The sequence below is a fragment of the Crocodylus porosus genome, unplaced genomic scaffold (genome assembly GCF_001723895.1).
Source record: "Crocodylus porosus isolate Cpor-Errol unplaced genomic scaffold, CroPor_comp1, whole genome shotgun sequence".
NCBI classification, from domain to species: Eukaryota; Metazoa; Chordata; order Crocodylia; family Crocodylidae; genus Crocodylus; species Crocodylus porosus.
Genome location: NW_017728918.1, coordinates 78,048,940 through 78,070,498, shown reverse-complemented (window position 1 = coordinate 78,070,498; position 21,559 = coordinate 78,048,940). Strand labels below are relative to the sequence as shown.

Below are 21,559 nucleotides of genomic sequence, written 5' to 3'. Positions count from 1 at the left end.
TGGATGCATGACAAGGTGCAGTTAGCCTTCCTGACCATGTCCCCACATTGGCAGCCCATGTTCATCTTGGAATCAGTGGTAATTCCAAGATCCTTCTCTGCCTCTGTGCTGCTGAGAAGAGAGCTCGCCAGCCTGTATGTAGGTATGCTGCTGGTTCTTCCTCCACAGGTGCAATACCTTGCACTTTTCAGTATTGAAACCCATCCTGTTCTCATCCGCCCGCCCCTGTAACCTGTCCAGATCTAGTTGCAACCTGTCCCTCTCCTCTAGCACTTGTCCCTACATCTTAAGTGTCATCTGCAAATTTGAACAAGGTGCTTTTCACCCCCTCGTCCAAGTTGCTGATAAAGATGTTGAACAGTGTGGGCCCAAGGACTGGGGATGGCAACTACAGAAACACGTTGCAGGCAATGAGCGAGGAGCACAGATCCACACAGGAGACTACAGTTTGGTGCGTGTCACTCTCACAATGCACTGCACAAAGCAGCTGACTGTGGGCTTCCACCACACTGATCATATAAGAGTGAATTTACCTCACATATAACAAAATTTGTTGTAAAAGTCGTTTGCATAAGAGAGAATTCACACATACAGAATCTGCAAGGGAAACCTGTATTTGTAAGGGAGAGGGACCCTTGTATCATAGGTTCCCCAAAAGCCTTTGCAATCCTCAGACCCCTTGAGTAACAGCAAAACCCAGAGGAGGAGATGGACACTGAAGTAGAAATGATAGAAGAAACCCCTCAGGAGGGTGAAACAGGAGGGGGCAACATTCCTGTGATTGAGGCAGTGCAGGAGGAGATAAGTGATGGAATGAAAGGGAAAGTAGGAACAGCAAACAGCTCAGGCACAGAGGTGGGGATGGGGAAGAAAGAAGACACCATACAGACAACAGAAATGGAGCTAGAGCAAAAGAAAGAACCTGAGAAACATGTTGGGAAAAGAAAGAAAATGCAGGGGCTGATGACCAGGAAGAAGAAACCTGATAATGAGGGAGGTGAGTCGGGAGAAGAGGTAGTGATCAGTTTCCTGTCACTGGTCTTCAACGCAGACTACAGACCAGAAGGTGGGAAGTGGCAGGAATATGCAAGCTTTCCTGAATGTGAAAGTGATCTGGCAGCTTACAAAGTCTACAGGAATGCAAGTTAGGGAGAGGGAGAAATAGACTACCCTGAGCATTAGCATGGATGAACCTTAAAATGACAGGTATACTCAGCTCAAAGCAAGCATGGACAAATTTTAAAGGGATAGGCACACTTATTTTAAAACAAGGTTAAATAGCATTGACAATAGTTTTATTTAATGTCAGGAGTATCTTAACAAGGAAAAGATGGGAACAAATTGAACCAATTTTGAGCCAAATAAGGGCAGACATATTCTTCCTATGAGAATGTGGTGCACTAGGGCAGAGGGATTATAAACACTTTGAAAAAAGCTGTAGATGGGGACTGTTTTGGTGGTTAGGGGCAAATGAGAAGGAAGTGTCAGGGTTAGCAATATTATTCAGGACCCCAGAGATGAGAGCAAAGCATGTAGAGGTCATCAGTGGAAGATTGCAGTGAATGATATTATCAGTCAGGGGAACAAAATTAGAAATTTTTGGTGTACGTGTGCTGCCAGAGAGGGAGGGAAGGAATGCACTGCTTAGAAAGCTAGTGATTTACATGGTTGGGGGGGGGGATAAGGGGGCTGCCACATTTAGGATTGTTTGTGTGAAATATGTAAGTGCAATATGCAAGGTGGTAATGGAGAGAGGGGAAAGTAGCATATATCTCCTGATTTTTAACCCAGCTGCAATTTTGAAAAAATGGTAAGTATATCAGACCTCTTTGAAGAGTCCATGCATGTGGCAACCACTGATTTATTATATCAGGATGGAAGGATTCATGCAGAGGTATAAAATAGGCAAGGTAGGGCAGGGAGATAGGAGGACACTGGTGGGAAACTTGAGAGAAGGTTTAGGTGGTGTTGGGGAGTTATGGTGGGTAAACAACTAAAAAGTGAACATGCTGACCTATCATGGATTGTTGTAAGAATATCTTCCCAATGAGAGAAGTGCAACACAGATGGGCTTGATGAGCTCATCATGGTACCCAAGGGAGAGGTGCAGGAAAGAAGAAACAGTGGGATGTGTTTTGGGAACGTGTATATGCAAAGGGTGTTTAGGAAAGAGTCCGCCACTTTGAATGTCACCAAAGTACAGCTGCTGTTAGCAAAGGAGATGGTACTATATGGACTCATACCAAAGGGACCAGAGGAATTGTTATTAAGGACTTTATTAGCATGTTTTAAAACTAGTTTATAGAAAGTAAGAAACCTCTGGGTGTTTAAAAGGAAAGTTTTAGGACAACTAGAGTACATAATGCTAGACTTCAACATAACGACCATCCATCATGATACAGTGCTCAGTCTGATCTTCCAAATCCTTGAAAATGTTTCCCAGTTGCTCTTGAATTACTGCACTAATTGTATTGGTGATCCTAGCCCAAAGTTCCACCAAAGAATGCGGTTTTGACAAGTAAACTACACTTTTAACGTGCCCATAAAAAAAAAAAAAAAAGTAGTAGTCCAATGGCTACAGGTCAGGTGAATGAGGTGGCCAAGCAATTGGTCCACCTCTGCCTATCCCCTTCTTTGGGAAAACATCATTTAGGAACTGTCGTACATTCAGAACAGAGTGGCACAGAGCTCCATCTTATTTAAGAATAAATTTGTTATTACTCATGAAGTCTAACATTGTGTACTCTAGTTGTCCTAAAACTTTAATAAATTTGCTTTTAATTGCCATTTACAGATTGTTTTTATCATACCTATAACATAAGTTATTAAAGTTTAAAAGTGCACAAGGGACTTTATGAAGACCTTGCATATTGTTTAAGGGCTTAATGTATGTAGTTCTGTTTTTGATTATATAATTGTTTTTGTGATTTGAAGTCTTGGTAAAACAAGATGTTCAGTATGTGTAGCTTTGTAAGTATAGGGTGGTAAATGTTGTAATAAAAGTGGTAAAAAAAAAAAAAAAATTCCCTTCAGTATGCTTGCTCTATAGGGACCACGTTTTTTATAGTCATGCTCAGTGTTGGCTGTATTTAAACACCTTTGTAGTTGGTTTCCATTACTGAGCACATGCTGATTTTGGTATTAGTTTAATGATAGTGTATTTAATGAAGTTTACTTGTGTGAAATAAGGCAAGGGGATTTTTCCCTTCATCCTGACTTGTTCACGAAGCTGTCAATTTCTATCTTTCTTGCTCTATAGAACTGCCTTTCTGTTTTTATTAACAATTTCCTAATAAAACTTTCCTGTCTCAATATTTAGCACTGTCCTGTTTCTATTTCCTGGACCCAAGAAATGGATGGTTCACTTCCCATTTGGTCATTGCTAAATGTATGTACATCGTATTTATTAGAGGGACATTCATTTCTCATAGATATTAATGTAAATTCTTGTATCTTATTTCTGACGGGTTGATTTTCCTTCAGCAAAAAATCTGTGAAATGGCTTTTTTGCTTTTCACACTTATCTTCACTTGCCACCATTACACTGTAGGAGATTCCTTTTGGAAGTTCTGGGCTTTGGGCCCTGCATTCTATGAAACCAGGGGTCTTCTGCATTACCTCGATATTCTTTAACAAAAAATAGTTTCCAGATACATTTGGTCGATCTGTGAATTCTTCACCATTTTGCACGTGGTTTTTGTTTTAGCTTATTATTCAGGATTTGAAAATTGCTAGAAGTTAGCGGTTGGTTAACTTGGCCAGTCAGCTAGATGAAGAGAAAAGGTATCAATCTCTATTACCTTATTGGTAAAGTTAACTGAATCAACACAGGATGAAAAGTAATCATGTTTCCAGATTGTACGTGAAATTTACGGGTGGGATCTCCCTATGTAATTCTGATGTCCCTTTTTTTCTTAAGGGATGTAGGTTACAACATTTATTATCTTGTTGGCTACTGCTCTTACAGCTCTAATCTCCCTGGATCACTTGGCAGGTTTCACTGTCTTCTTTTTCTCTCCTCTGTATTTGCTCCCTTTCTAGCCTTGGTATCCTCTGCAAATTTGATCATGGTTGACTTTATGCCAAAGAAACACTTGACAAAGTAATTCAGTACCCTTGCAGAGTACAGGAAGGTGCCTGTTCTTTTGAGTTTAGTTAGTGAAAAATGGATCTTGAAACCAGAGAGAGACTTGGACAGGATTAAAACTAACTTGAAATATCAGTTTCAGGACTGTCAGTTGTGTCACCATTGTGACACAAGATGCTGCATAAACAACCATTAAATGCTTGCTGGTCCACAAATCAGTTTGAGAACTAACTGTGTGAATACCACCTAAAAAGTTTAACTGGAATTGTAATGTTTCAGGTAGATGCTGTGATGGCATTTTAAATGGACAAATTAAATTTGTCAAATTAAAGAAAACCTAGTGAACAGCAATTACATATCAACTTTACTAGCAACATCTTAGATTACTAGAAGTGAATATGTGATAATAGAATAAGTGATTAAAAATTAATAGAAGTGATTAAAAATCGAATACTCTGATCCTTGTGGATGAAATCCTGGCTCTATTGTAGCGAGCAGCTATAGTCTCCTGGGCTTAAGTGAGTCCAGACTCTTATTCTGTGTTTCGCTACCTGTTTGCACATCTCATTTTGGAGTACTAAAATGGGTCAAATCTGATTTAAACTTTGTAAAACTACTTGGATTACAGCTAGCATGTCAATTTTGGTCATCATATAATAATGTTTGTTTAAATGCTGTTTTCATTGGAATATTTTTTCACAAACATTTCTTTTTGGTTTTCTTACATGCTTATTTGTTCAAAACATAAAGCTCGAGCCATATTAAAAGAACCAAATAGAAATGATTTTAAGAAATGTTCTTTATTCATCTGTTTAAATAGTAGAAAGCATAAATATTGGTAAGCGTTATTTTAAAATGTAAAGCTCTAGGAAAAATGCAATAACAATTTAAGACATCTGAGTAAAGCAAATACTGTATTGTCATGGGGAGATGGAATGCTTCGGGCATCTGAACAACCTAAGGCAAAGCTGAAGGTAATTTAACTTATTGATAGGGTCCATTTCCTTAGGGCTATTAAAGATGATCCTTAATAGAAATGAGTTAAACTTCTATAATTTGGTTGGAATAAAGAGTACTCAAAAGAGAGATATAGGAAATATTAAAAAGTGAGGTGAGTATTTGAATATTTCTGCTTGTGTCATGCCAAAGTTACATGCGTGGGGCGACAGGAAGAGACTGCCTGAAAAGACTTGCTGCATTAACTGAATTAACTCGGTTGGCATTAAAGAAATTGTGGATTCATTCACACAACTGGAATGTCACTGTGGGAGGATATGACCTTTTTAGGAAAGTAAGGCAGGGGAATTGGTGCTCTGTTATGGACCAAGATTTTTATCTGAATGCTCTGAGGTATGAGAGAGAGAACTTTCTGAGTTAAAGGGACATTGTCAAATTAAAAATCAAGTTATACAAATAGATTTCTTGATCTATATCACAGATAGTACCCCAGGTTAATAAAAGTCAAATGATAGAAATATTAATTTATGTTACACTACGATTTCTATTTACTTTTCTGATTTCTGTTGTATGTTGAAAATCAGTGGAATTTCACTTTCAGATTTTCAGTGTTGCAGTGTTTTTAGTTTTAGACACTATAAGGAAACAGTTTGGTTTAAATCTTGTAATCTTGTGAAATTGTAACTGTAATAGAGACATATTTTTACTGTCTTTAGACTTGGACCTAAATTTTAAATAGTCTTAGTGAAAGTATACTACAGATCAATTTAGGGGAAAGATTAAGCTAGTTTAGCTATTCATGTATGTTTCCAGCTACAGGAAATATTAGTAATGTATGACTTCATGGGTGTTCATTCTGTCAATATAAAAATCTCATTTCTGTCTGAATTTTTATAACATCCATCTGACAAATAACATGAAAGACTATTGTAATTGAATGAAGAAAATAAGAGAAAAATATTTTTCTCTCATGTTTTATGTTGGATATAGACAATTATATTTTTTTACCTGTGGTCAGTTTTTAAATAGCTTGTTCTGTACATGTAGGATTAAGTCCTTGATTATTTCCCCTATTTGTGTGAAGTACTTTGAGGTCTATTGATGAAAATCACTAATAGGAGCTTAGTATTATTATTATTTCACATAGCAAGAGGGAAGAGAAAATAATCATAATTTTAAGGGTAAAATTGAATGAGAATACAAAAAAAGTGTGGAAATGATGAATAGGTGGTACTTGAAACTGTTTTAAAAGGATTTTTGAAAGTGGCTAAATTTTATAATGCCTAATCAAAAGGACTTTAGTCATTGTTGTGAAGCTAGCATTGTGTTTTTCATGAACCTGGATTTTTTCTGTGGTTCAAGTTACTCAAACAAGCTTTTCACTTTAAGTTTTATACTGGGTCACCCTTGGCTGTGGTCCCTTATTATACAAATCAGAAAGGGGTTTGACCATGTGTTTGTTCTTTCACAGCTTCACTCCAGACTTACTTATTAAATTCTTACTTTATGTCTTACTACTACAAATGAATGAAGTATCTTATTTACTATTCATTTAGAGATGCTCTCTCTGTCTTCTCAAATACAGATCCTTGTTCAGAAGCTGCCAGGTCCTGTATCTTCTGAACTTGGTCTCTGAGAAGACTATGGAGTCTTCTTTGTAACCCAGACTCCCTCAGTCATTGGTGGTCCAGGCTGTAGTATCTTGACAGTCTTGGTACTTTCACCAACCTATTGAAGAATCCATTTACCCCTAACAGCCCTCAGTTCTGTTTGGTCCAACTGCTGGGATTTGAACAAGTATTCTAGAGCAGTGGTCAGCAATGTTTTATGAGTGGATGGCTGGATCAATGCAGTTTTGGTCCAAGGCAGGCTGAAGCTTCCTACATGGCTAGTCATGGTCACTTTTCTTCCGAGCCCAGCTGTAGCACAGGTAGAGCCCCCCTACAGCTGAAGCCACTCACCTCCACAGGTTGGACAGAAAGGCTCTGTAAGCCAGATGCCGTTTGCAGACAATGGTTTACTGACCCCTATTAAAAAATTATTTTAGCTAATATTATATATAGGCCCTTATGCAGTCCGACCACAGATTTATTTGCCATATGTACAAAAAACAGCATTAAACATATAGCTGATATTCTACATGTAGCCAAACATAGAACATCTCTGCTTTTGCACTTGGCAAATAGCTTTGGTTTCAGAGGGCAGATAAAGCATCAAAGATTATGGCCATTTTATATGTGATTTGTTCCATTTCCAGGATTTTTATTACTTAGCAAGATGTCAGAAAAAAATAGTGTGTGGAAGTTTGGCATCCTTTTAAAGGAAAAAAACCCATTCTCTTGGACTTCTTTTTTAGCTTGATTTAATTTTTAACACTTGGAGGCATTTGTTTTTTCAGAACATGGTTTTTTTTTTTTTTTATATATTAGGCAAATTAGGCTTTAATTTCAATCTGTTAATATAAGCCTCCACCTTTAAAAGTTAGAATGTAAGTTACAAGAGCACCAAGGTGTTATGGTGGGAGCAAAAAATATTAAATGTCTGGAAGCCAAAAGAAGGGAAATGGGTAGAACCATTGGCAAATTTGAAGGAAGATGAATGGTAGGTAAAATCTACAGTCATCGAATACAGAAGGAAAAGTAGATGAAGTATTAAACTTTTAGAAGTTGGTTCACTTGTTAAAATTCAGAAATTTTTCTGCAAAGTAAGTAGAACATCTCAATTTTAAGAAGCCTGAACAGAAAAGAGAACAAATGGGAAAGGATAGAAGGACAGCAGAATGGTATTGATGTCTCTTTAGTGTCAAAGTACAACATGTAAATATAAGAGTGAATGGGATTATAATGTGATTCAGCAAATTTCTTCCGTGATACTACATATGGAACAGTAGTTTACAAGAAATTCTGCAGTTATTGGAAGAAAGATGATGACAAAGTGATTCTAAAATAACCTCTAGTAAGAAAAACTATTTTTCATTTAGCAGGCTTGGATAACTTCTACCAAAGAGTCTTAAAAGAGGACTTTTCCTGATGATGTTGTTATTCAATAAATTTTACATTATTTAAGGAAAGTCTATAAGGTTTTGAGAGAGATAATATTTTAGCAGTATTCAGAAGGCCAAGAAGGACAGCCCAAAGAGTGATAGCCATTAAAATAATGAAAGAACTGATTTTGTATTGAATTGGTAGAGAACTGAGAGATAAGGAATAAGAAAAGGTTAAAAAAAAATTGACACTCAATATGACTTTATGGAAAATAGCCTTTTAAATAAAACTGACTTCAGTTGCCAAGAGAATCACAAATTTAACTTAAAAGTAACTGTGCCTATATAATATAATTCAACCTGTATAGGACATTTACCTAATACTGCATAACATACTAATTAAAAAAAAACTAATGTTATACAATATCAGTTATGCATATATTAAATAGATTAAACATTGGGTAGCTGGTGAAGCAGGAGGAAAATTGATGGTTCCCTTTCCCACTCTTTTCCACCCTCCTCCCCATGCTATCCAACTCCTACCTTCCTTGTTTTCGGTACACACGAGAAAGGAAGGAGAGGGGATATGGAATTGTGAGAAGGAAATGATGAACGGAAATGTAAAGAAAAGGGGGGTTTGAGCGTTGGAGAAGGGGAGATGATGAGTATATGAAATATGGATTGAATGAGGGGAAAAGTATCACTAAAAGGAAAGAGATGGAAAGAATAAATAGAAATATAAATGGATAGTGTGGCTCCATCCAAAAGGAAAAGATTCAGAAACTTCGTGTGTGGGTTTTTGGTTTTTTTTATTATGATTGGGGCATGTGCCACTGGTTCCTGGTTCTAACAAATAGTAAGCTTCTTCTGTATCTTAGGGATTTTTAGCTGAAGAACTAACAAAAGGAAACAAAACCCAAGAACCACCTGTTGGGGCTGACCACTATTAAGCTGTATTAGTACAAGCCCTGGTATAGATGAGACTCCTGGCTTCTGGCATTTTCTACCATATCAATTAAAGCAACTCAGCTGTCTCATGAAAACCTGTGTGCAGACAAGGCAGCCTTAGACTCTGACATTTATACATACTATGAGTGATTTTTATGCAATATCAAACTTGCAAGCCTAGTGATTGATTTACATTTTGAAGGTTATCTTTGCAATGAAAAGGCCTATGAGCTTACTACTTTTTTAATGAAAGCTTAGATTAAAAGGAACAGAGCTTGTAAAGTTCAGCAGACCTCTGACAGAAGTTGTAATGCATGCAGAGACCCTCACAGTTTCTAGGTGTATGAATATTCGGTCTTTAATAGCTTAAACCTTTTTACTGCAACATAGTCCTGGGGATTAGTTCCCCTTGAGGATTAGTGTATTCTAAAACAAGTACAGTTTTTGCATTGCTGGCTTTGACTTATTTGTGAATAAAAAGAATTAGAACAGTTTTTCTAAAAGTGACAAAACAGTAGTTTTTCCTGAATCCCCTAGCTCTCATAGGGCTTGTCCAATTAACCTCAACTTTTCCCGCTTAGGTTATGGATATATGACCAATTTACCATGATGGGAAAGGGGGCAGGACTTTACTACATATTAGTTGCTATAAATGATGTTGTGCAGATAACTGCCATGGACAGCTTTTGCTCTATAGTAGTAAACCAAAATAACTTGCACCTCAATGAAAGAATTCAGTTTTTGTCTACTGCTGGGTAATAGCATGCACGTGCATGTTTACATAGTAATGTACCTCCTTCTATAACCCTGCAGCAAAGTTTCCATTTGTATGTGACCTTACAATATTTTCCTTGGGGCAGAGAGAAATATGAGAAACTTGAGACAGAAAGAAGCATATCAGTGTCAAAACCATACTTGAAGGTAGTTAAAATGATGCCAAACATGAAAGCTATTTCTGTCTTGCATTTGAGTTAGAGTAACTGGCAAAGAAGCAAGCAACATAGCTCAGTTTTTACTACCCAAACTGATATTACAGGAATGGGTTTTGCCTGTAATATGAACAAAAAACCAGTACAGCATTTTTATTTATTTATTTATTTTTACAATCCTTCTTCAAAATACAACTGCTCTTTGAGGCTGCTTTATTAATCTTAGCTTAATGCCTATACATGAGCTTGGAGTCTGCTCCCATGTGCCGGAATTCTAGCATGCCAGACCACACTCAGTCGAGTCCACTGGAGTATGGCAGTTGTTGCGCTCCAGTCGTGTTTTGTGTCTCGTGCTTCCTATACTTAAAAATGCTAAAAGCGTTCCCATGCTTAAAAATGGCGGTGGGGGCACTTGAACTAAAGCTCATTGAACAGCTTTAGTTCAACTGCCCTCACCCCCATTTTTAAGCATGGGGACGCTGATACAGGAGATGTGGCAGTGCTTTAATTAAAGCAGCTCTTGGAGCCACTTTAATTAAACACTTCCCCACACCCCCAGAGCATGTGTAAAAGTTTTTGAGATGTGCATTATCCTCTAGTCCTCATGCATTTGATAAATGTAAGCCCAATCACATTTCTTTTCACTTGGGAACACCAAAAACTATGTAGGCTATGCAATATCGTTGAGTTAATGTTGATGGAGTAAACATAATTTTAATATATCCCCAATTCTTGGTGCTTGATTTGTAACTTAGCATTCTGTTAATGCTTGATATTTTTCAGGGTTTTTTCCCCATTTAATATATAAATTATTTCCTGAAGTCTGGTAACACTCAACTTACTTTAACCTAAGTAGATATGGAATTATTTTGCAAAATAATTTGAGAGAATGCAAATGATACAAATTATATATTTTTCCTTCCTTTGCTTCTATTAGTAGCAGTTAGAGCTTCGATAGTGTTCCAAAATTGTCACACACAAGGAGTTTTTTTTTAATTCACATTAAAATATGCTTTTTACAGGTTCATGAAAATTTGTGGCTTTGAACTAGTCCGCCTTGAGTTGGCTTGTGGCCATTTCCTCAATGAGACTTGCTTGGAGGTCATTGCTGAGACATGTGTAAACCTTCAGGAATTAAATCTCTCCTCCTGTGATAAGCTACCACCTCAGGCTTTCAACCACATTGCCAAAGTGGGCAGCCTTAAGCGTCTCATCCTTTATCGAACAAAAGTAGAGGTAGGAACAACTGTTTTTAACCTTTGTGAAAAGTATTTTGATTCCTACTAATATTGTAAAAGTTTAATTGCCAAATAGCAAATTAGAATCATATCAGAATTATGCAACTTAAAGCTGATAAATGTGATAAATATGGATATTTGTATATTTACCAAAGTAACTTCTGAACTTAAAAGGAAAAAGGGAGTAAAAATTTACTAATCTTTTCACTTTATTATCTACATGCAAGATTGATGATCTTTTGTGTCTTTAGAAACAAAAGAATGCTCCGATGTAGTCATGGTAATGTGATCCGTCCATATTTTTACAAAATGTAGTACAGTCTACTACACTACACAATTGTAAATCACTAAAAACAAACTGTCGTTAACTGGAACGAATGAACAAATCAGATTTTGTGAAGTATTCATTTTGTTTAGTAATTTATTTGCTAATGTTCAAAATTCACTCATCTAGAATGAGTTACTAATTAGCAAAGTTATTCTGTATTTTTGTTATGTTGGGAAATGAGATAGAAACATTTTTTAGAAAGAATTTTCAAATGCAGTATATAAATGTAACTTTTATAGTTGGATAGTTTTGGAAAGAAATCAATATGATATCAGAGCTGCTTTATTTATAAATTATTTCCCCCCAAAATGTGTGTCAAATATTTTGGTCTATGATGCTATTATTTTTTTATCTGCATGCATTTATTACTGAGACATTTGTTCATGGCACTGGTTTAGATTAAAAGTGCTTTTGTTATAAATATATTTCTTAGTGCTTTATAATTTAGTTATGCCTCCTGGTTGCAGTATAATATTTCACAAAGAAATTCTTATTCCAATGATAGTCTTTGCATATGTGTGTATGAACACATCGCAGAAAACTTTTTAATGTAATACTAACATTGAGGAAGTAAGTTAAAGTAGTTGATTTTGATATTTTCTTAAGCGAAGACAGCTAGGCAGCCTGGATTAAGTTGAGTGTAAAAGTATTTAAATTCTGAGGGGGCAATTGATGCATCTTTTCAGTACATTTAGTTGTTAGGGTAAGAGAGATTGGTGTAAGTCGGTCTTGCAGGCCCGCTTTCTGACTTTGTTCAGTCCACTGTTAATGGCCAGACCAGAAGCCGACAAAATGTTGAATGATATTTGGAGCTTTTCAGAGATAACTGAAGTCTCAGTCTCCTGACTGTTGGTGATCCACAGAAGGACCTCCTGAAATACTTTCAAGTCATATTGCTGTACCCGGGCTGAGAGAACCACTTCATCCAGTAAGGGTAGAGACATTTTCTTAGAATGTGAGACAAGGTGATGATGTTGTTATGCCCCAGAATTCATCTTTTTGATGTGTATGTAAGGCAAGTTTAGCTAGAAAGTCTTTTGGAGAGGGGGGCTCTTCCTTTTCTTGATGGCAGAGATCAGTTTCTTGAGGCCTGTGTAAAGGCTGGTTCCAGTGCCCCCAGTAAAGTCACAGCATGGGAGGAAAACAAGGACTGCTCATCTACTATATCACTGGTGAGCAACTGAGCATCAAGAAAGCAGAGTGGAGCAGGGACTGGAAGGAACTCTGCCTCTGCCCACCTATTATTCCCATGATGAAATAACATGCCAGGTACACAGCAGCTGTCTGTAACAGGGCTGTCTGGCCCTTTAAGGGAGAGTAGGAGCCCAGCTGTGGGTGATTGCTGGCAGTTAAAATCCCAAGGGAAGAAAGAGCAGGGATCTTGAGCTGGGGGAAGGAGCAGTTTATGGGCATGGAGCAGACTCAAACCCAGTGGAGCTCACCACCAGAGCCAGAGGTGGCAGGCCCTCTCCTGCTTCATGGAAAAAGGTTAAAGGTTTGCTTTCTTCATGTGTTCAGGCCAAGGAATATTGTCCTTAGCACTCCCAAGGGACCAGACCTAGACAGCAAGATTGCAGGCCTCTAAGCCCGTTTATGGACAGTTGTTTGGGTGGTCTGAAGGACTTCTAAGGGGTCAAAGCCTGCTTGCTTGGCAGCAGGCACAACAACCTGCTTACACTCGCTCACAAAAAGAAAAAAAATACCTAAGTAACGTGCTATCCCCCATGGAAACAGAAGCAGAATAGGAATTGTGACTCCAGGTCAGAATTGGAGTCTCTGTTCTTCTTTTGAGGCTTATTTCTCAGATATTGTAAGGTTATAATCTCTCTTCTAAAGGTGCGTCTTTAACCAGGGTTACTTTAAGCATGGAGGCCAGTTGAAAGAGTTAAGTGTGCCAGTATTTCAAGTGACTCTATATTTTGAAAAATGTCATAATAATAATTTTATTATTATTGTGTGAAATGGGAAGGAGGCTATGAACAAATGTATGCATGTATTCCAGTGTAGTGGGAGTTAGCCATTTTGGCAGACATGGCACAAATTAGCTCTGTACTCCTTCTAAGTGCTACTCAAATCCCCTTCACCTGCCCAGTCTGCTATTCTGTTTCTCCTAGACTGTGTTCTCTGCCTGATTCACTGATCCGATTTCTGCTGCTTCCCCCTGTTCTCCCTGCCCAATTTTCTGTTTTGCTTTCTGCTTCCTTCCCTGTCTGCCCCTGTGGTGCTTGATCCTTCCCCAGTCTGCCATGTGCTACATGCAGAGGCTGCCTGTGCCACTTTGTGGCACCCATGCCATAGGTTGGCTACCCCGTTCCAACATGTCCAAATTCAGCTGAGGCGTAAGAGACCACAACTCCCACTGATTTCAGTAGTTGTACTAGTTTTGGTTAGACTAAATTTGGCCCCAAGTGTTTAAATTTGTGAACTTATTTTATTCAAACTTGATTTTTAAAAATTTTATTAATGGAGGACAATAAGGCAAGCTAAGTTTGAAGTTACTAACTTCATCTGTTTTTTAAAAATGTATTTGCATAACTCAACTTGAGAAGAGATAAGAAAGAAAGGGCCATGGAAAAAAAGGGATTGAAGAGATGGAGGACCTAGAAAAGATTAGTGCACCTTAGTTGTCTGTATTCAGTCATAAATGCTAGTTTGTAAAGCCCTAACTGCTACTGAAGTCTGGATTTACAATTTTGAAAAGAGTCTTAAGGGCTGTGAAATAAGAGGAGAGAGACCAGGAGCAGCAAAACCTTAATAAAGTTTATCTTGTGAAGTGGAACATTGAGACCATTAAAAAGTAGAGTCAATAGTTAAGGCCTGTGGAGTGAAGAACAATGACCCTTTTAAGTAATTTGCCTGTCTCAGGTGCCTGAATACCATAGGTGCTGCATTGTAAAACAGGATGCAAAGTGTGTGGTGTTTGTATCCCAGGCAGAATATCAACTTCCCCACTGATTTTTATGCCCTCCAATTTTGGGAGAAGGAAGGGTGATTTTTTTTTTAGGGAAGAGGTGCTTGGTATATACAAGAAAATATGGTAGTTTCAGGGCTAAGACGACAGCAAGTTATAAAACGGGTTGCATTAGTAGATTTTTCATGCATTGTAACAGGATGGAATAGAATCATACTCAGGTGCCTAATATTGGGGTAGCATCTGGTACATAGTGTTTAGTGACTTTCCAGTCTTTAATTAGGACAACATTTCTAAAGCAGATCAGGATTTTACAAGAACATTGACTAGTATAGCTCTTATCTCAGGTAATTCCTGGTTCAACATATTCAGATGGCCACATCTTTGATTTGCTGTTTGTCTTGAGATTGGAGTAGGAAGTGGAATGATCAACTCTTTCTATTTTGCATGGGCCATGGGCTGATTGTGTGGATTTGTAATTTGTGGTTGCAGTCCACCTCTCCGTTTAGGTTAAGTGACTTGAAGGTAATGAAACCTGAGTATTTACAATGGCTGTGCAGGAGAATTTGTTTTTACAGCAGCCTCAATCTCTATTGCTAGTTTAATAGGATTTTGTGACTATCTTTTGTACCAAGCTATTGATTAAATACCAGATACATTTTGTCATTGTGACGTCTAAGCTATATTTTGTCTTTCACTCCTATTTAAATACCCATGAAGGGCACCTATACATGTGAAGCGAGGCTGCTCTGGGGTGCTGTAATTACACCAGCTTAACTGAGTCTGCTGGAATGTGATAATTACCACGCCCCAGCAGACTCCAGCGTCATGTGTATTAGCATCCCTGAGCTGAAAAATGGCAGTAGGGGTGGTTTAACTAAAGCTTGTTTGACAAGCTTTAGTTAAAGTACCACTGCAGACATTTTTCAGTGCAGGGACAATGATACACATGACACTCCTGGTGCTTTAATTACAGTGGGTCTCAGAGCCACTCCCAGAACATGTGTATAAACTCCTGAAGAGGCCTGGTTTGGAATGTATACTTTATATTGATGACATTCAGTCACATAGATCTTTTATTTTATGTCCTCTGGTATTGTCAGATGTCTTTTTCACTGTTTCACATAGCCATTGAGACATTGATGAGGTTCCAGTAATACAAAGTTCTACCCAGATAAAATAGAAAAGATGCTAATAGAATAGCAGAAGAGGTTATAACATACAGAAAAGCTATGATGTCTCTTTTAAGTGAGTGTGTGACCTTACCATTTGCTGCAAGAGATAGCAAACTGTGAGTATCATTGGACATCAAACCACAGTTAGATGATATTTTTCTATCCCTTGTGTGTTTTATGAGAAAATAGCAATATCTGATTCTTGTATAGTGCTTTTTATCTGTATATCTCAAGCCCCCTCCAGAGGTTATTTAATTATGGGGTGGAGTCTGAGTAATTTTATCCTGAAACCCAAAAATCACAAATCCTGCTACTCCTTGATCTAGACTTGCCATATCACCTGGATATTTAAAGGGGGTGTTCATCCCAGAACTAGAGAGCCAGTCATTGTTCCCAGGTTTCCCTTATGCTTGGATGTTTAAAGGGAGCTTGTGCAGCCCCGGACCAGGGAACCAGTCCCTGGTGCTCCCTGCATACTGGTGCTTGCCAGCATGTGAGGACCTCTGCAACAGAGACTAACTCCCCTGTATGTGCTCCCCAGAGGCAAAGAAATTTAAGGGGATTTGTTGATAGCCTAGTACTGAGATTACCACTTTATAGTTGCCCAACAGCTAAACTATTGTTGGAACATAGTAGGGAATTGCTTTGTTTCTAGTAACAGTTTTGTTGGCTATACTTCCAGGTAAATTAAGATTAAGAGTAGATTTTGTCTGAGCAAGTATATCTCCCAAGACCACTGGAAGTTTTGCAAATGGCTTTAATTCAAAAGATTTATTTTCAATTTCTCTCCCCTGTATATTTATATAGAAACATAGTTGGACAAAAAATAACTTGGGGAAAAGGTACTTATGTAAATTATACTTTTTATTTTATGAGTAGTATATCCAGGTAAAACAAAGGTACCATTCATAACTATTTACAACCACTCAAAGTGAATTTTATATTGCATTAAAAAGACTAATCAGGCAGGCTTTTTCTTTGTTGTTTATGGGATGTGAAACCATTTATCAACGCACATTTCTCAGCATTCAAGGGAAGTAAAAGGGTGAAGGATGAAGATATAGCACTGGACTAGTATGCAGAGAATACTAATTATTAATAACTTAGGAATTTAGTTTCCAGTAAGAATTAATATTATTTTAGAAATTGGCAGAAGTACAGTGCTGTTTTTTGACAATAATTGTCCCCATTTAAAACAGATTTTCTGTTAAGCTTTCTTTCAATATTTTTCCAATTTGGACTGGAACCTTGTAAAGTTACTGTTGTGCAAATGCATAACAAGATCCCACTTTTGCTCTCGAGAGCTTAGTTTTGTTCAAGATGCATCAAATGATCCTAACAAATTCTAGAGCAGCATGTTAGATTTTCTGAAATTCTTTCACTGCTGTTCTTGCTGTGATACAGCTTCAGTGGTGCTAAGAATTGTAGAATACCAGATCAGAAACTGGCTTTTTTTACAACTATCATTTAGACCAGCTCTAAGAACTGGTGAGACCATGACACAGCCAGAAAACCATCACTAGTGTTTTTCACCCAGTTTATATTGAGAATGTTGATGGATGTATTAAGCATAAGTAGTAAGAGATGCATTAAGGAAAAATTAGAAGTTTGTGTGTCTGAATGTTAACTAAAACACCCCAGTGGGGTTTCCCTCATGAAGAACTGAAGAGACTGTAAAAGGTCTAAGAGTTTAATATAGCTTTATATTTTTATTTACATGATGTTAAAATGTAAACATTAGAATTCTTATTTAAAGATCAACCAAATCACTGATCACCCTTGAATAAGTATTAAAGGAGAGAGTAAATACAGAAGGATTAAAGTATTGCTAAAACAGGTTATGGGCTCAAGCATATATTTTTGCAGCAGTCTCTCAATGTCTTTGTTTTAGAGAATCAATCCATCCACTTCAGACCTCTCCTGCTTTAAATAATGAAGCTGCTAGTGTGATTCAGACAAAAAGACACTACATTTGTCTTAATACTTTTATTAGGCCGTATTCTGGGAGGTCACAAGTGTAAGTCAGAACATCATTGTCAAGTCTTGTGACATGGAGGCGAAGTGGGAGGTTCCTTGATGCAAAGTTAGGGTCATATAGCACTGACAACAGTAGAAACTTGGTGAATGTAATCACCGAAAAGTAGAGAGAGAGAGAGAAAAGATGTTGGAATGAAATAAATAAATAGGCAGTTGACATGGGTGATTTGACAATGGTTTGTGTAGAGGATTTGGATGTAAAGGAAAGGGTAGTGAAGGAGGGATAGCAGTCTGAGGGTATGGACACTTGTACATTTGGAGGTTTCATCAACTTTAATCCTGGATGAAGCATTATGAAAGTTGGAGTGGTTTTGTTACATTTCTATAATTCCCAGCTTGTTCCTGTATACATTTGTATCATAACAGCTGCTGTCCTCATAAAACACTATCAAATGCATGTGTATGCATACTCACAGAGCCATAACCAAAGATGGAGATGATATAGTTAATAAGTAAGAAAACATCATGTTGAAGAGGATGCTTGAAAGATTAAAGGTGATATTAGGTTAGGCACTATTAAATAATTTTTTATCCAAAATAATATAGGCTGCTGATAGGTGCTCAAAGCTTGGAGGTTCTAAACTTGTATTGTCCTCAAAAAACCTAGAATCCTTCCTAGTCTAAAAACATACAGTAAGTTTGCTTCACCCCAAAGTATTTTGGGCTGCACCAAATCCAGATCTTACTGACGAGATATTTACTGCAGTTGCTGAATTAGCTTTTCAGTAAATATCTCAGTGTCTACATATGCAGGCCTATCAGGCTGCAGGAAACTAATAAACTCCGTAGCAGGATAATACTTGTAAATGCAAGTACTATTCTGCTGTGGAGATTTTTCACTCTGCAGCAATGCAGGTATAGACATTGATGGGACTGGTTGTGGCCCAAGGGTGTTTCAGTGAGGGGGCTGCCTACTGGGTAGGAGAAGCCCTGGCCTAGCAGGTTTCCCCCCCTTACCCCGCCCCCCGGGGCCGGCTGCCAGCCAGGGCTTCTCCAACCTGACTCAGTGTGCTGTGGTCCCAGGCGCGTGTTCAAATAGTGTGCCCTGGTGCCATACACACTGGAGTTTATTGCTTGCATTATTTGCCTACAGAGAACCAGGCGCGGTATCCCATATTAAATACCTATGAATTATTCAAATTAAGCTTTGCTGCAGAACAGTCATGGCTAATTTGACTTAATTGCCATTTAAGCCTAGCGTGTAAAGCTGGACTGTGCCTATTTTGGTGCAACTCTTAGACCAAGCCAGTATGTCTCTGCACCAAGCTGGTTGTCTGTTTGAAAATTATGTGATTGCATGGTTTTTTGATTGCCTTATATCAGGAAATATAAATGAGATGTGAAATAGTTAGTAGTTGGAAAGAAACAACGCACAGGACTGCAAAAACTAAGAGCAATTATTTGACAAGAGGAGAAAAGAGAGGGATCTGGACTGAGATTTAAAATTAGGAAGGAGTAATGCATGATCATCATTTCCTGTTGTTTACCTTATTGTCGGATAAGAAGCGTTAAGTGAAGTTAAAGAACAGTAAAATTAGATCAAAAAAAGAGAAGGTTTTCTTTCATACCTATAGACAGCCTGTGAAATTTATAAGTTACCACAGTAAACGTTGAAGTTGGATTTTTATGCATTTAAAATAATGAGCAAAAATACTTTGGCATTGTAACTATTACCTAATATGCAGGGGTTGGAAAGTTATTCATCACTGCATAACTTGAGCATGTGTTGGTAATGATTATAGAGCTCTGTGTCACCTGATTCATCACATTGTGGCTGCTGCTGGAAGTGGAATTCTGTGCTAAAGAGACCAGTCGCCTGTTTGGTATGACAGTTTTTGTATTAGTGGAGACCTTGGCTATATGCTTGTAAAGCTTAGCATACAGAAGAAGGATTCACTGCTGTTGCTCTACTTAACTGTATAGCAGGGTTTTTTTATTTGCCCGCAACTTCATGATTTGCAGTATTACAGCCTTAGCTTGGTCTTTTCTCTTTGATAGCAAATGCAATACCTCTCTGGTTCTGCCAGTTCCTTGCAACACTAGAAAAACATTAAAAAGTGTTTGCTGTACCATTAGAGCAGAAATGTTTGTTATACGCTGTGCTATGTATTACTTCATTTTTTCACAGTTACAGTAATGATTATATAATGCTGAGTGAACAGTGTCTGCATTGGACTGCTGGCGCTGTTTAACGATTTGTACCTAATATAACAGTTTCATGTGCAGTGTTTAGGGAAAACATAGTAAAATTAACAATATGTTATATGATACTAAAAAATCCCAGTGATTCTTATTACAATTACTTGTTACTCTTATCATTCGTGTTTTTGAATGTATTATGTGCTTTGTGTTTAAAAGATTTTTCATGCTGTTTCTGTTTCAAAGTTGTTATCTTTAAAATACCTGATTAATTTCCATGTAGAACGGGAAGTGGGAAGTACTAAGATTGTGTAATTTATCTCCCATTATTCATATTGCACCAGAAGAGCTATAAAAAAAACTTGAGAGGACAAGATTCTTTTCCGGAGGAGTTTATGATCTGTGCCAATAGTTAGACAATATGAGTACTTTTGAAGACTACTTGTGCATAAAGATCTTCATGTGCCAAAGCTATGTTCAAGACCAGATATAAAGTTCGTCAAACACTTTGGGGTCATAGGTATTATTTGCATTGCTCTAGGGAAGCCACTGCACAGGAAGTTCAGTGAGTTGCTCAGGGTCATGCAGGAAGATGCTCCCACTCTTGTTGTGCCTTAACAGAGACCATTGTTCTTCATTAAATGCAAATAAAGTACTTCCAAAGAGCCTTTGACTTCATAATAATAGGTTTTATTCCTAAACCTCATAATATTTTGGATTTGCTTAGGACAGTTTTATAACTTTTGGCACAAAAAGCTATATAGTTGTTACTTTAAAAAAAATAAAGTCTAATTTCTGCTAAATTAAGACCACTATTATTCTTCTAGGATTCTTGTGCTGGTGGTCTTGGTATTTGCTGATACATGACTCTTAATGTTTATTCATTGAGTACACATTCACAGCATAATTTCAGTACTTGCTGGCATTGATGCATTTACAGTGCACAATGAACAACAAAAGCACTATTGTGTGCAGTAATTTGACAATGCATGTCATTATGGTTTCAGTATGAATTTTATCTTGATCTAATGCTTATCTTGAAGTATTCTTTCCATAGCCACAACTATATTTTAAATACACCGAATCCACAATTAAATTAGAAAAAATTATGACAGCACTCTTATTAATATTTGTAGGCTGTAATATGAGTGTGTGTGTTTCATATTGCATTTCTAAACATTTCCAGCTCACGAGTGACGAGACAAAAAGGAGTTTTAATTTTGTATTTCAATTACAATTTTTCAAAGTTGATCTATGGATCAGTTAGCTAAATTCAATTTACAACACACACTTTTTTACATGTAAATATAAATTCAGTATTTCTAAATTTTCCTTAACTGGCAGAAGCATTCAGGTGCAAGATGGAGGTATCAGTAGCTTGAGTAAAGGAACAGTTTACTGCCTTGTTTAATGCAGTTCAACAAGGACAAGTACAGGGTGCTGTACCTGGGGAGAGGGAACCAGCATTATGGTCATAGGTTAGGGGCTGACCCTCTCGGCAGCATAGAGGCAGAGAGGGATCTTGGAGTCATGACTGACTCCAGGATGAATACGAGTCGCCAATGCGACGAAGCAATAGGCAGAGCCAACCGCACCCTACCATGTATCGACAGGGGCATCATTAACAGGTCCAGAGAGGTCTTGGTCCCCCTCTATGCGGCGCTGGTCAGGCCGCAGCTGGAGTACTGTGTCCAGTTCTGGGCACCGCAGTTCAAGAGGGACGTGGAGAACCTGGAGAGGGTCCAGGGGAGGGCCACTCATATGGTTGGGGGCCTCCGTGGCCAGCCCTATGAGGAGAGGCTGAGGGACCTGAATCTCTTCAGTCTC

At 37.8% G+C, this 21,559-nt stretch overlaps 1 protein-coding gene across 3 annotated transcripts in view; it reads left to right on the top strand.

The window, feature by feature from the left end:
- Positions 1-21,559, top strand: part of FBXL4 (F-box and leucine rich repeat protein 4) — a 127,771-nt gene that overhangs the window by 62,897 nt on the left and 43,315 nt on the right. For all 3 annotated transcript variants that reach the window (XM_019537786.1, XM_019537787.1, XM_019537788.1), the window contains exon 6: positions 10,927-11,140. In XM_019537786.1, the coding sequence (XP_019393331.1) occupies positions 10,927-11,140 (214 nt within the window). The remainder of the gene's footprint in view (positions 1-10,926; positions 11,141-21,559) is intronic.